A 15,993-nucleotide genomic window follows, 5' to 3' on the forward strand; every position below is an offset into this window, starting at 1 on the left:
TTACTGAGCCTCTCACTGGGCCTTTATCCTCCTCCTCCTCCTCCTCCTCCTCCTCCTCCTCCTCCTCCTCCTCCTCCTCCTCCTCCTCCTCCTCCTCCTCCTAAATTGCCTAACCTGTGGAATACATGAATAAACAAACAGCTTTTCTCTCTCCTTAAATTAAAAATCATGAACAAGAAGGTTCTCAAAGTGAAAAACAAATTTGTTTATTCATTGATGGCAGCGAGCTTAGGAATTGCTCATGAATGGAAATAGAATATGACTGTACATGGTGACGTGAGGATTTCACCTTGATGGATTGACAGCTGAACAAATGCTTGCATTCAGCAGACAAATGTGATAGATTCGTTTATTGCAATATGGTTTATGCTCATTTCATATAAAAACAGTAGCTCTGGGAAGGTTAAAAAGAAGGTTAAAAACAGAACTGGTGGAAAGATGCATGCATGCAACCTCATTCCCAGCATGCAATTTGCTCTTTGGTAGATCTTCATACGTTGAGTAATAAGTAGGCTTGCAAGTTGGTTCATCTTACTAATTTGCTTACTAATTCCCCAATGATCAGAAGACTTAGTATGGCACAGACTGTACTGTGGGATAAGTGCATTGATTAAAAGCGCAGGCCAACTGCTCACCCTCTTTCATACAAGAATGGGCAAACTGGATTCTGGAACTCCAAAGAGCTTTTCCAAATCCCTGAAACAATTCAACTTTTGCTGAAAACTGGGGTCGGTGTGTATCACCATTCCAAGGTAGAACATGCTGAAAAATATAGGTGTACTTCTGAAATCTCTTTCTGATACCGGTTATATTTTTTGGGTCATGATATTTAGTGCAATACTGAACTCAAGTCCCATGAGGACTTAACTCTAAGAAACTTGCTGATTCAATGTACAGATAGTCCTCGATTTACAACCATTCATTTGGTGACCATTCAAAGTTACAATGGCACTGACTTACAACCGGTCCTTGCACTTACAACCATTGTGGTATCCCATGATCTAAATTGTCACGTGATCAAAATTCGGGTGCTTGGCAATTGGCATGCATTTATGATGGTTGCAGCATCTTAAGGTCATGTGATCTCCATTTGGGACCTTCTCATCTGGCTTCCAATAATAGGAATAACAATAGCACTTAGATTTATATACCGCTTCACAGTGCTTTACAGCCCTCTCTCTAAGCTGTTTATAGAGTCAGTATATTATCCCTAACAATCTGTGTCGTCATTTTACCAACCTCAGAAGGATGGAAGGCTGAGTCAACCTTGAGCCGGTCAGGATCGAACTCCTGGCAGTCAGCAGAATTACCCTGCAATGCTGCATTCTAACCACTACAGCATCATAGCTCTTATACAAGCAAAGTCAATGGGGGAAGCCAGATTCGCTTAATAACTGCACTTAACTGCTGCAGTGATTTACTTAATAACCATGGCAAAAATGGTCATAAAATTGGGTGTGATTCACTTAAAAAAGCCTTGCTTAATAGTGGAAATTTTGGTCCCTATAGCAGTTGTAAGTTGGGGACTACCTTTGTAAAGACAGATTACCATTGGAGGAGGTTTTCTTGAAAGGGAGAAGCTTTTAAATGTCAATACAGTCTCTGAAATAAAACACAAAAGCCTGCAATGCCTATGTGCTGAATGACCTGGGCAATTAGTAAAAATAAAAATAAATAAAAGTAAAAATTAAAAGAAATTTTAAAAAGCAACATGTATGTGCATTGAGAGAAATTCTGGAAGGGCTTCTGAGGAATACACACATGGGACTTTGCAGTGCAATAGACTCAATCCCTAAAATGTGATTCACGGCTCATAGGACCTCTTTGCATGCCTGTCTGAAGGCAATACCTTTGCTCCCAAACCACCTTTTTGGAGATGAAGTCCCAGCCCTGCACAGCCTTACTGAGAAGTTGAGGATACAGGAAGATGTGTGTGCATTAACCGATTTCCACACTGCTCTGACTAGACTGTGCATAGTTCAAATCTGGTGATGGAAGGGGGTTAAAAAAATACCAAGCATGCAAAAGGTGCAACTAACATGGTCACGGACGTATGCTCCACGCCTCCCACCTGTCACAACTTGTGAGTTGACTGTTGCCATGGAGATATTCCCCTGCTGCAGTGCTGAGGCAGGTACCACAATTCCTTGGGGGTTGCCAGGTATGGCTGTCATGGAGTTGGGAGAATTTTGCAACATATCCTAGAGAGAGAGAGAGAGAGAGAAGAAAAGAATGTGGAAGAGAATTGCAAAAACACTTAGGATGCTCACAACAGATAATATTTCAGCGCTAAGGACTTCTTAAATGAAAACAAAGATGGGTATCACCATCACCCTCATCCTTTTTTCTCTAGGATTTGCCTTATTTCTTTTTGATGTTGAGGCTTATAGCATGAGGCTCCCCCTGGGGTGCACCCGGAGGCTCCAGCTGGTCCAGAATGCGGCCGCGCGGGGGATTATGGGGGCAACGAGGCGCTCCCATGTGACACCTCTCCTGCGCGAGCTGCACTGGCTCCCGGTGGTCTTCCGGGTGCGCTTCAAGGTGTTGGTGACCACCTTTAAAGCGCTCCATGGCTTAGGGCCGGGGTACTTACGAGACCGCCTACTGCCACCAATAGCCTCCCACCGGCCAGTACGCTCGCACAGAGTGGGCCTCCTCAGGGTGCCGTCCGCCAGACAATGTCGGCTGGCGACCCCCAGGGGGAGAGCCTTCTCTGTGACGGCGCCCACCCTCTGGAATAACCTTCCCCCGGAGTTACGTATAATAACAGACCTCCGGATTTTTCGTCGGGCCCTGAAAACTTATTTATTTCAACTAGCTGGGCTGGTTTGAGCTAAATTTTAAATTGGTTTTAAATTGGGTTGTTTTAATTTACGGCCAGAATATCTAATTATTTTAATACTGTTTTTTAAATTTTGTATGCTTTGTTTTTACTTAGGCTGTGCACCGCCCTGAGTCCTATTTGGAGAAGGGCGGTATAGAAATTTAAACAAACAAATAAATAAATAAATAAATGAGCTGAGACACAAGAAGAGGCTATGGTTATTTGATAATTTATAAGACGCAACAAATTTCTTATCCAATCCTTAGACAAGATCCACTTACTTTTTCTTCATAAAGCCACAGCTATGCCTCAGAAGCAGCCTACTCAGAAACCTATGCGAATCAGGACCCTATTATCCATTATCCTTTGGAGTTTGCACAGTGTCCGTGCCAATTTTGTGATGCAATTCTCAACTCAAAATCATTGTACATTTGGGAAAGTTGTAAGTTTGGAAATTAAATACATCTAGATAAAAGTAGGAAAGTGAGTGAAAGAGAACTTAGAAAGCCCTTATAAACTTAAAATATTTGGCTGTCTGTGTTATCAATGCATAGTTGGGATAAAAGTGTTTGAAAATAAAATACAGGTAGTCCTCAATTTACAACAGTTCATTTAGTGACCATTCAAAGTTGCAATGGCACTGAAAAAAGTGAGTTTAGACTATTTTTCACACTTATGACCATTGCAGCATCCCCATAGTTACATAATCAAAATTCAGATGCTTGGCAACTGAGTCATATTTATGACAATGGCGGTGTCTCTGGGTCATGTGATCCTCTTTTGAAACCTTCTGACAAGCAAAGTCAGTGGGAAAGGCAGATTCACTTAGCAAATGTGTCACTAACTTAACAATTGTAATGATTCACTTAACTGTGGTAAGAAAGGTTATAAAATGGGGAGAAATTCACTTAACAAATGTCTCAGCAACAGAAATTTGGGGCTCAATTGTGGGCGTAAATTGAGGACTTAGATGGAAAAATAGAATTTGAACAGTGGGGTCTGCTGCATCCTCGTTGAAAAGCTGGTTTTCCTGATACATAACCAGTCATTAAACTTCTTAGAAAGTTCTGATTCCTCAGATTTCAACTGAGCCCCCACAATATGACTTTGGCAATTCAGCTTTTAGGCTTCTTGAGTACATTGTACAAGCCATCTGCTCTTCTTGGCTGTCACGAGCCTTGCCAGTAAGACATGCCTTTTGCCAAGGCAAACTAAATTTATAGTGAGACATTCTTTTCTGCGAGCTGGTGGCATTATCAGTATGCAACAGAGGGAAAGCCCCAAAGGAGAATAGATGCAGAACAGAAATATTCAATTATTAAGAAAGACTGTCTTGTAATTTGGGGAGGATAACAGGTCAGCATTCAATTAATACTTTTCATTGCTTATTATGTATTTGTCTTATCTAAGTAAATCCATATAGCTAATATTACTTTCTTGAGGATGCTGGTCAATATATAACAAACAATGTTCCAGCATCCAGAAAAGAGCTAATGTAATCCAGCAGAAACATTGTTTGTCTGATTTTCTAATTTCTTATTTCTTCATAATATTCACTGATGTATTTTTGGGCAGACATTTTATTCCATCCTGGCTTGCTATTCTGAAGAGTTGGAGCCTTGTTGCTTCACTGATATTTAAGAAATTACATCTTGGCTTGTTCACAAGTAGAGTTGTGGTATGACTTTGGTTTATTCCAGACCTTATCAGAGGCTTGGCTGTAGGAATCTACTTGATGCTTGTTATTTTTATCACAAATACTCCATCAATTGGGTCAGAGGAAATATAATAGCCGCCGACCCAACATGCATCAACAATGGTTAGGTTGTCTGTTAACAAGTATTCAATTTAGGATTTTGTTATCAGTAACAGAACCTTAACTTGCAAAGTTTTTCAAACAGAGATCCGTTCCTGGTCTTTTTCTAACAATAGCTTTTCAGTAGTTAAACTGGAGAAGAATTGTTAAGCAATTGCAAAGCAGAAACTTCTGCAAATCTTTGAAAAATTGATTCAGAAACTGAGAGCTGGTTTGGTGTAGTTGTTAAGGCGCTGATCTAGAAACCAGGAAATGGTAAATTCTAATCCTATTTTACAAATGAGAGCTGGCTAAGTGTCTTTAGGCTGGTCACTCTCTCTCAGCTCAGCTCAGCTCACAGGGCTGTTTTGTGGGGAAAAGAGGAGTAGGAAGGAGTATTAGGTATGTTCATTGCCTTGAGTTGAATATGAAAAAAAAGGTGGGATACAAATCTAAAAAAGAAAATCTAAATAACTGTCCTAAGGGTGCTTTTCCAAAAGGCACCTGATTTTAAGATGTCTGCAGAATGAAACTGAAACCATGAAGCAGTGTGACTGCAAATAAAACATGCATCCAGGATTCTTTTAAATCCTTTCTTACGATGAGAAATGTCTACTTGTGCGTGTGTAAAGGTGAAGGTGAAGGTTCTCCTTGCACATATGTGCTAGCTGTTCCAGACTCTAGGGAGCGGTGCTCATCTCCGTTTCAAAACCAAAGAGCCAGCACTGACCGAAGACGTCTCCGTGGTCATGTGGCCAGCATGACTAAATGCCAAAGGCGCCCGGAACGGTGTTACCTTCCCAAAGTGGCTCCTACTTTTCTACTTGCATTTTTTTTAATGTGCTTTTAAACTGCTAGGTCGGCAGAAGCTGGGACAAGTAACGGGAGCTCACCCCGTTAGGCGGCACTAGGGATTCGAACCGCTGAACTGCCAACCTTTTGTTCGACAAGCTCAGCATCTTAGCCACTGAGCCACCACATTCTTCCAAATAGAACTTCCAAATAGGTGGAGCAAAACTTCAAAAATGAATATTTTTTACAGGAGTTTTGTCGTTTTTAACGAAGCCTTTCCCCAAATAAAACTTTGTCATACTATTTTGTGCCATTCCCTCAATAAGGAAAGTAACACTCATATTTCAATATCAGTGTGAATACATCTGCAGAATAAATTTAAAATTCGGTGAATGAGTAGACAGTCATGCCTATTTGGATTTTCATGGAAAGCAAATATAAAACTTCAAAAACTGGAAAGTCTTTGAAAGTCTGGATGCTTTCAAGTTGCCTTAGCATTTCCTAAAGCAAAGAAAATTTCAAAAATGTCAGAATAACTTAGATGTCTATTGCTGATATTAAGCCCACTATTTCCATATTCAATAAAGATTACCACTTAGAGGTTAGCTAGTACAGTTACTGTATTTACATATGCGAGACAATAACTATCATTAGAGGGCTGAATGATCTTTGAGTTATAATCTAAGAGAAGAGAACCAACCTAGAACTAAGGAAAAATCTCCTGAGAAATGTCCAGAGTGTTAGAATAATTAATCAGTGGAACAACTTGCCTCTGGAAGTTGTGCTTGCTCCGACACTGGAGGTTTTTAAGAAGAGATTGGACAACCATTTGTCTGAAATGTTAGAGCAGGATGTTGGACTATAAGACCTCCAAGGTCCTTTCCAAATCTATTATTCTGTTATTCTTCTAATAGAGGACTGGCTCCTTCAACCATAAGGAGTCTGTTTTACAACAGCTTCCATCATCTCTTACTATTGGACTTCCTGATGAGACTGATGACAGTTGAAGTTCAGAGCATCTGGAGGGGTCAAAGTTTTCCACTGCTACAATCTTTCCTAATGATCAGATGCTGTTGTATTATGAGCTCCATCATATCTTGGTAGGAGAGATGCTGCACTGAATGTGGTCCAACAATATACAAGGAACCATGGCTGAAAAAGGCTGCACTAATGGGAAAAAAAGGAAGACTTGCTTATGCTGTTGGGAGACCTCCTTCCCTGGGAAAAAGGAGAATCGTGCACGAAGTTCTCCATCACTTATATGCCCATTTTTGGAAGGTTTATTTTGAGATTCCTTGAAATATTCATTTCATATATTGAAAAGGATCTCGCCTCATGTCAGAAATGCAAGAACTAGAGAGGGGAAAATTATTTATTTAAATGTTAAAAGATTACAAATTTTCATGAACATGAATTTATTTAATTCTCAGCCACATTGAAGGCAGGGATATTTTCAAGCAGCAAGTCATTCTGTGTGCATGTCGGTCCCAGGGGGCTCTGTAAAAGATGGATTGTTGTTTGAATAATGCCACATTCACAGTAAATATCCTAGCTTGTCCTCTGATAGAAATTCCCATTTTTTCCTTGTGGTCTTTAGTTCTAGCCAAACCAGTATGCGGTCTATTTAAACATCTCCAAAACATCAACTTCTTCTCTGAACCTCCAGGCAACTTCTCAAGTGGTTCTATCCAATTATAAAGATGTTTAATTTGAAATTTCCATATTTTTAATCATTTAATCTGTTTGAGGTGTAGTAACCATCTCCTTGGCACAATCTAAAAAGCTCCTCCTTGTTTTCAATCAAAAAAGGATCAGAAACCTACATCTTGAATACTTTTCTGCACAGTGAGTAGAAGGTAACCAGTTCTTCTCTTTGTATGGATTCACCACCCTCTAATGATTTTTCTTTTTCCTTCTAGGGCCATCCTTAGAATCACATCAGGCAGTGTGAGAAAGGGGAAGGAGGTACAGCTGGCCATCCAGAGCCATAGCTCCAGTGGGGAATCTGAACTTTACATAAATATTTTATTCCATTACTTGCATGCCTTTCCTTCCAGCCCAGTATTGTACATGTGGCAGAATAAAAACTGCCCAATTTGTATAACTGCAGAGGGGAAGAGAGAGTCCCGGTTCGGCATTGAGCCTGCAGTCTCTTCTTTTCCCAAGACTGCTCGTTCTTCTCTCTCTCTCTCTCTCTCCCTGTAACACGAATCTGAGTAATTAACAACTTGAGAAAAACATTAGCAAGCTGCCTTCAACAATGCTGGCACCAGAGTGGGATTTTTATCCTGCTGCATCATTTTCCAGTGTGTGTGTGTGTGTGAAGATCACCATGAGTGCAGATGATTCTTTTATTTCAAGCTGCTGGGATTAATTCTGAACCATGACAAATTTCACTTTCTCCCTCTCTCCTCTTTCTTAAAACAGATATGTCATGCCAAGATGCCTTGGAAGAAAAACCTTGACTTTTCAGTGCTCCTAGCCAATTCCTTTGAGATGTAGTTCTTGTAGAGTACAGTAGAGTAGAGTAGAGTAGAGTAGAGTAGAATAGAATAGAATTGGAAGGGACCTTGGAGGTCTTCTAGTCCAACCCCCTCCTCAAACAGGAAACCCTATATCAGTGGTGGCGAACCTTTTACTCACTGAGTGCCAAACAGGTACACGCTTCACTTACATGTGGCTGCTCCCCTGGGAGCTGCATGTGCAACCACACCATCTGCACATGTGCACAGCTTTCATGTGTGCCCCTGTGTGCTGCATGCACAACCACACCATCTGTGCATGCATGCAGCTTTCGGACGTCTCCATGTACTGTGCGTGCAATTGCACCATCTGTGCATGCACATGGCTTTTGTGTGGCTCCCCCTGTGTGCACCAGAGGCCCAAACACCAGCTGGGGTGCACACGCATGCGCAGCTGTAGGTGACAGCTTGCGTGCCCAGAAAGATGCTCTTTTGCCACCTTGGGCACACATGCCATAGGTTCACATCACGGCCCTATACCATTTCAGACAGGTGGTTGCCTAGTCTCTTCTTAAAAGCCTCCAGTGATGCAGCACCCACAATTTCTGAAGGCAAGCTATACCACTGGTTGATTGTTCTGTCAGAACATTTTTGTGTTCTTGTTGAGTGGCGTAGGAGGCTAATGCCTCCTACTAAGGCAGCATTTAACATTCAGCTGCCTGCAATTAATTCTCACCAGGCTCAAGGTCAACTCAGCCTTCCATCCTTTCTAAGGTGGGTAAAATGAGGACCTGGATGTGGGGGTAATAAGCTGACTTTATATAAAATATACAAAAGTATGAAGGCTATTGCTTAACGCATTGTAAGCCGCCCTGAGTCTGGAGAAGGGCGGCATATAAAAATAAATTTAAAAAAAAATTTTTTTTCCCTTAGTGCCAGGTTTTCATCTTAGTTTTCATCACCACCAAATTGAGGCGAACCCTACTTTTATTGCATTTAGGATGAAAATTCAAGGGCAGAAGATTTATGATTTCGCACAACCTGTCTCCAGTTCATCGAGGCAGCAAAGTTGCTACATCCTCATCATTACTGCATTCAGATGAGTTACCCAGATGGATGACTAGCTGTGGGATGTTCACAAAGAGATGTGGGATTCAAGAGTGTAAATAAAGCATTGAATGTGTTTGTAATCAATCAAAATAATGCCACACCACCTTCAGAGAAAATAGGGCACCAGTGAATTAATGTAAATGGTCCAGGGCTAAGACTGGGTACCCACTGATGCTCAAACCCAGAGAATCTCTTTTGAGTTAAAGGCATATTTTCCCACCAAAGCTTAGTGCAAGGTCAGCAGACTCTAGGATCAGTGTCATAACCTTGAAATCTTCTGAAAAGGACACCTCTGCATTTTTCCTCCCCTTAAACCAATGGTAACTTAATAAATCGATACAAGAAAAATTCAGTTCAGCAGCAAGAAAAGCACATCTAAAATCAACATTTTTATCAACCCCTTTAAAAGAAAATTCTCTCTAAAATACATACCTATACCAACTAGGCATATGAAGATATTCTGTTCACCATTTCAGGTATCTTCATACCTTTCCCACCTTAACCACACAGTCATAAACTACTAATAAACTAATAAACCTCTCGATTTGAAATTTAAAGTAATGTGTAAGAATCCCACTATAAAGTCTGAATATCAACAATAACAAAAACAACAAAAATAATTTTCTTTTTCCTAAAGAGGCTTGTATATACATCAATATTTTATAACAATAATATATAATTGTCATATAACTATTATAAAAACCAGTACTGAGAAGTGTGTAATATTGTACACATACATGCACAGACAGTCATGTACACATTCATTTATTAAACATTTCACATAACACGTAATCCCGATTAAGGCTAGTCCGTTTTCTCCTGCGCAAACACCTATTCAATTTGGGATTTTTGATTAGTCAATAATGTAAAAACAGCTGCACTTTCTGGCTCCTGAATCCAATGTGATGGCCGGGAGATTGAAACCTGGCACACTGCCAATGACTTCCTTGCATGGGATCTCTATATCTATCTGGAGGGTTAATGCATGAACTGAACAGTAACAAAAAGACAACAAACAGTCATGTCACCTCTTAAAGAATAACAAATTGATTATGCTGTAACAAATTTGTTTCCTGGACTACAGCCCTCTCGACTTCACTTCTACAACTTCTTTTACAGCCAGCAAGAAAGCAAATGTGTAAGAATGTAATCTCCACTCTTGAAACACTGAAAGAAAGAACCACAGGTTGCCTTGTAAACATATATCAAAAAGAGACATGCTGAGAGTTAGCCAGAATTTGCTTCTCTAAAGAAAAAGAAAGACATAAAACACTTTCATAAATGTCTGTGGAGATTCTCAGTCGGCCAGGTCATGGTTGTCTCAAAGGTGCTTTTTCAAAAGGCAACTGGACTTAGTTTTTCCTTGAAGACATTTTGCATGTTATCCAAGAAGCTTCTTGAATGAGAAGTCTTCAAGGAAAAACAAAGTCCAGTTGCCCTTTGAAAAATCACCTTTGGGACAAACACTTTCATACCTCCACTAATCTCAAAAGCAACTTTGGGGATTTATAGAACCATGGAACCATCAGGTTGGACTATGGAGGTCCTCTAGTCCAATTTCATCCCAGACCATCCCAGAAAACTGGCTGTCCAAACTTTGAAAACCACCAGACCCATGACTCTGCCAGGCAGGGGTTCCAATGTTTAAGAGCATGCATGTTCAGGAATGTCCTCCTTATTTTAAGTTTGGGTCACTCTGTCTCTATGAAGTTTTCACCCTTTGCTTTTAGTCCGAACATTTGGACACTTTAGAGAATAAATCCACACCCTCTTCTCTGTGACAGCCCTTCAAATATCATAGAGCTCTCAAATCACACGCTGCATCCTTTCATGGGGTCCCCCAACACTCTTCTGCCACTAAATTCATAATATAGGTAGTCCTCAACTTACAACAGTTCATTTAGTGATCGTTCAAAGTTACAATGACACTGAAAGAAGTGACATGATCATTTTTCACAGTTACAACCTTTCCAGCATCCCCATAATCATCTGATAAAAATTTAGATGCTCATCAACTTATTAATATTTATGACTGTTGCTGTGTCCCAAGGTAATGTGATTCCCATCTTGCAACCTTCTGACAAGCAAAGTCAATGGAAAGCCAAATTCATGTAGCAACCTGGTTACTTACTTATCAACTGTCGTGATTCATTTAACAACTGAGGCAAGAAAGGTTGTAAAATGGGGCAAAATTCACTTAACAAATGTCTCACTTAATAACAGAAATTTTGAACTCAATTGTGGTCATAATTATGGGTTTTAATATAGGGGTGTTTTAACTGTGGGCCAAATTAATTTAATTGGATTTTAATATTGTTTTAAATTTTGTATTTTTTGTATTTTATCTGTTGGCTGTTCACTGCCCCGAGTCCTTCAGGAGAAGGGCAGTATACAAATATAATAAACATAACATAACATAACATAAGTCAAAGACTACCTGTATGCCATAATTATTAATAATTCCCACTTTTAATTAATTGCCATAGGATTGCAATAGATGACCTGTGCTAACAGAAGAAACAAGAGAAAGAAGAAGTAGCAGCAGTCGTATGGCAATAATTGTAGAGTAGAATTATATTTCGAACTGCTGATCCTTTCAGAGTGTCTGTGTTTCTTATTATTCCAAGCACTTGTTCAATATCCATGACTGGGAATAATTCTAAAAGGTCATGCAGTTTTGATAGGAAATAATTAACATTTCCTAACTTTAATGATCAAATGCCCAGTGACCTCATCAGCACTGGGATTTTAAATGACAGAAGCAGAGAAAAATCAAGCCAAAGTCAGCTAAGAAGCTAAATTGCCACATGTTGCTATTAGGAAGCTAATGGAGAGTGGCCAGTAAAATGGACATACAATGCCCAAACCTATCCGAGTTGTTAAGGCAAGATCAGCCAAGTCTCTCCCGATCATATTATGAGTGTTTTCTTTGAGAGTCTTCAAAGATAAAGCATAGAGTACTTTGAAGACGATCTGTAGGCTTCCCACAGCTCAGAAACTATTGTGCATAGCATCATATAATAAGAAAGACAGAAATACCCTAGAAAATACAAGATTATTAGATGTACTAGAAAGGTATAGGAGGGTTTTTCATTAATGGCACATAGAATCAAGTTCTACCACAAATGTTCTATTGGGAGACATAGGAGGAACTGCTCACTCTGTGAATCACTGCATATCATTGTTGCTGTGGACATAACACTGGAACGGGGATCATTGTGTGTACTGGAAGAATCTCAGGAATATAAATCTGACAACTAATACTTTTAATATGAATATAATACTATGACTACCACCATTACCACAATCAACCTTGATGATACTTCTGATTATGGTTTGTTTCTCAGCCTTTCCACATTCATCGGAAAATTGGAATAGAAGCCATAGAACGGCTGAAATGGAAACTCTATTCAATGTTTCAAACGGACACATAACAATCAGAAGCTGGAATGCCATCAACAGTACTGCTATCCACTGGATTTGATAACTTATAGTTTCAAAGGGACCCTGAAATATATGTTGACAATTGTTGAACTTGTTAAGATAGGATACAAATGAAAAAAGTAGAGTAATCAATAAACAAATTGGTAATCTTTTTTTTTAAAAAAAGATCCCCCCCTCAACCCGCCCCCCTGACAATTATGTATGAGACTTACATATGTGGGATGCAGTCATAGTGGTCTTCAGTAAGAGGAGAGGGAAAGTGATGTTGTGTGCTTCATGATGTCATCATGCAAATGTTGCAAACTGCACATTTGCTCTACTTGCTGCAGAATGTAAGCAATTTGCCGATTTAAAGAATGACATCATGATGCGTGAAGCATTATTTTGATGCCTTTGTTCTACTATTCTTGTACTGTTCTACTACTCACAAGACCCAACCATGCCCACTTTGTGGTGATTATTGGAACACTCAGCTCTCTCGCCCATCCCCCCCATTTATAGATTTGCCTCTGGTCACCCAAAGTTTTCCCATCACTACTCTACATATTGCAAGAGGATGTAAAAAGAGTATTCGTGCCTGGGCACAAAAGTGGAAGGCAAAACAGGATGAGGGATAACGCGCCTGAAAACATGAAATGGCTCAATAAGTTTAGAAACATTCTGCGAAATAAGCCAAGGTGCATTTGTACTGAGCTCTGTGCTAAGAGGCTGATTTTGCACACAGCATTTGAGAGCATGGATTTGGAATTTCTCAGGACTGTGTAAAATCCACCCCATTCCATTCCATTACCGGTATATATATTCTGGGACAGCTCTCAGCTTCCCAAGCAGTTCCACCAGCATGTTAAAATATAAATATAAATAAGTATGTATGTATGTGTATGTGTTTGTTTGTTTGTTTGTTTGTTTGTTTATATTTTAACATGCTGGCGAAACTGCTTGGGAAGCTGAGAGCTGCCCCAGAATAAATGGTGAAGGGCAATCTCCAACAGATACAGATGTTCTGATTCACATGTTGCTCCGATCAGCTTACAGTGGAATTTGCAAAGGTCAAATTCCTTCTCTATGCTTTCTGGAAGATCTGGATACTTTTGGCTTGTTTATTTTTAGAGCAGGGAGAAATCTGGCGGTAAGAAAGAGATACAGTCAACACAGGATCCCCTGCTGTAGCATAATGATAAAAGCACCGGTGTGTGAACAGTGCATATAGCACTGCACAATGCATGGGCTCCAATTAAGCCCCTGTACTAACTGAAACCATGCACACAGGTTCTTCATAGCATTACACTGACTAAGCTATAGTTACACTGCCTTTGACATCATGCTAAACCCAGCCCTGAACTTTAAGACAAAATGGCTATTTATACTACAATGAAAACTAATATTGTTTAAAAAACATCTCCAAGTCTGCACCTCGGTTGGAATGAGAGCATAAAACATTACAGAACTAAGAAGCGATTGCGAATGAGTTCCAAATAGAAATACAAAATATTTATAAAATGCTCGTTGCAGCCCCAGCATTATTGTCCACATTTCCATAAAAGTCTTGAGATTTCCAACTCTGTTCAAATGTTTGGATTCCCTCCCATGAGAACTGATAGCTTTTGGCCAGGCTCATACAGTATATTGTGCTATAGCTGGTTTCTTTAACTCTGGTTTGTGGGATAAGTTATCCAGATATGCTCAGACGAAGGAAAATGGCCCTCTTTGTTGGCTGGTGCCATCATTATACTTTCTATAATTCTGTTGGTTACAGTTACCTTGATCTGCCTCCAGGATTAATGGAAAAAAAACCTAAGCCTCTTGTAAGGCAGAGGAAAGTATTATATAGTACAGTATTATATGAAGATTAATTTTAGCTGGCGTCTTTGGAAAGGGCTAAGGGAAGAGTTGGATAACAGATAAACAAGTCCCATCAAGAACAAATACTGTTTGAATTTTATAAGTGGTTTTGCATTTCCCACTAACAAATAGAAAAAGCAACACCTTCACTTGCAGGATAAAAGCAGGAAAATCCTTTGCACATGTAGAAATGACCTGAGTCCTATTTTGGATGAAAGTCAAAATGCTAATCTAGCCAAACTGAATAGGGCCTGTTGAGATCTTCCAGCTTTTTCCTTGGGTAGGGCTCTTGCACATTTGAAAACTATACAGCAGACAGCATGGGAGACTACTTAACCATTCAGAAAAATGTTCTGCTTTTATTTTCTTGTACCTCTTAAAAGCACAGGAGCTCTGCCAGGAAAACAAGAGAGGAAAAGCTGGCAAGTTTGTTTAAAATATAGAATCATAGGGCTGGGAAGGACCTCTGAGGCCTTCTACTCCAATCCCCTGCTCAAGGCAGGAGAACTTACACCATCCTGATCAAATGGTTGTCCAGTCTATTTTTGAAAGCCTCCAATGATGGAGCACCCACAACTCTGGGAGGCAAACTATTCTAGTGATTAATTGTTCTCACTGTCAGAAATTTTTTCCTTACTTCTAGGTTGGATCTTTCTTTAACAAGCTTCCACCATTACTTCTTCTCCTGCACTGTGCTGCTTTGGAGAATAAGTCAATCCCTTGTTTTCTGTGACAGGCCCTCAAGTCTTGGAAAACAGCTATCATGTGCTCCCTAATCCTTCTGTTCGATAGGCTAGACATACCTACTTCCCTCAATCATTCATCATATGATTTAGCCTCCAGACTTCATTTCTCTTCTCTGCACCCTTTCTTAAGGTCTCAGCATCTTTTTTTGTATCCTGGTGACCAAAACTATAACTACACACTTATGAAAAATAAGCCACCCTCCAGCCTTTGCAATGAAGTCTGGAGAACATATTTCTCTGCATCTTATTGTAGCCCAAATGCATTGCCAGGCACTCTCTCCCTCTCCCTCTCTCCCCAACTCTGACCCATATTTATGATCTCAGACCGAAAGTCAAGGATGAATTAATACAGTCCAACAGCAATGTGTCAGTTAGACATTCCAGAAAGACCAATGCTTTTGGACCTGCCCAACATGTGCAAGGATCCTGCAGTATGAGGAAATAGCACTCAACAAGTTTTCCTCGTCTCACATTACAATGGTAGAATGCCAGCCCATGATACAATGTTTGGGACTGGAAGAAAGACATTTGGATCCATGGCCATCTGTCCTACAGAATTCAGAAGATTGATTTGTTCTCCAAGAGGTGTAGAAAGGCAACTTGGGGGCAAGGAGAAGAACCAGTGCCCACATGCATTAGATCTCCAGACTGAAAGTACAAGGCCATCTAGCCCAGACCTGTGACTAAACTTGTGGGCTGTATGGAAAACTTCTAGCTTTAATTCAAGGGGTCTTCAAATAGGGCTGGAAACTTCATTGTTAAAACTCTGCTGCTAGTCACTGCTTTGAAAAAGCCAAACAGCTTCTTCATTTTTGGGAAGTCAACATGGTCACCTATGCAGATGGATGAGTTTTATAGGAAATGGGCAGAGCAAATAGGTAGAAATTTTCTAATTTAATTCCTGCCTTCCATGGATAAAAAGGATTAGATAACAGGATCAGCCAGCCAATAGGTTGATTAAATTTGACTTAAAATTAA

The 15,993-nt window shown here is 39.9% G+C and overlaps 1 protein-coding gene across 1 annotated transcript in view; it reads right to left on the reverse strand.

Annotated features, from left to right (window-relative positions):
* PKNOX2 (PBX/knotted 1 homeobox 2) overlaps positions 1–15,993 on the reverse strand; it is a 134,235-nt gene that overhangs the window by 42,776 nt on the left and 75,466 nt on the right. Inside the window, exon 5 of the mRNA XM_070952260.1 lies at positions 2,072–2,201. Coding sequence (XP_070808361.1) covers positions 2,072–2,201 — 130 coding nt within the window. The remainder of the gene's footprint in view (positions 1–2,071; positions 2,202–15,993) is intronic.

Source organism: Pituophis catenifer, unplaced genomic scaffold, assembly GCF_029215685.1.
Source record: "Pituophis catenifer annectens isolate HBS135680 unplaced genomic scaffold, rPitCat1.0.hap2 SCAF_12, whole genome shotgun sequence".
In the NCBI taxonomy this organism is placed as follows: Eukaryota; Metazoa; Chordata; class Lepidosauria; order Squamata; family Colubridae; genus Pituophis; species Pituophis catenifer.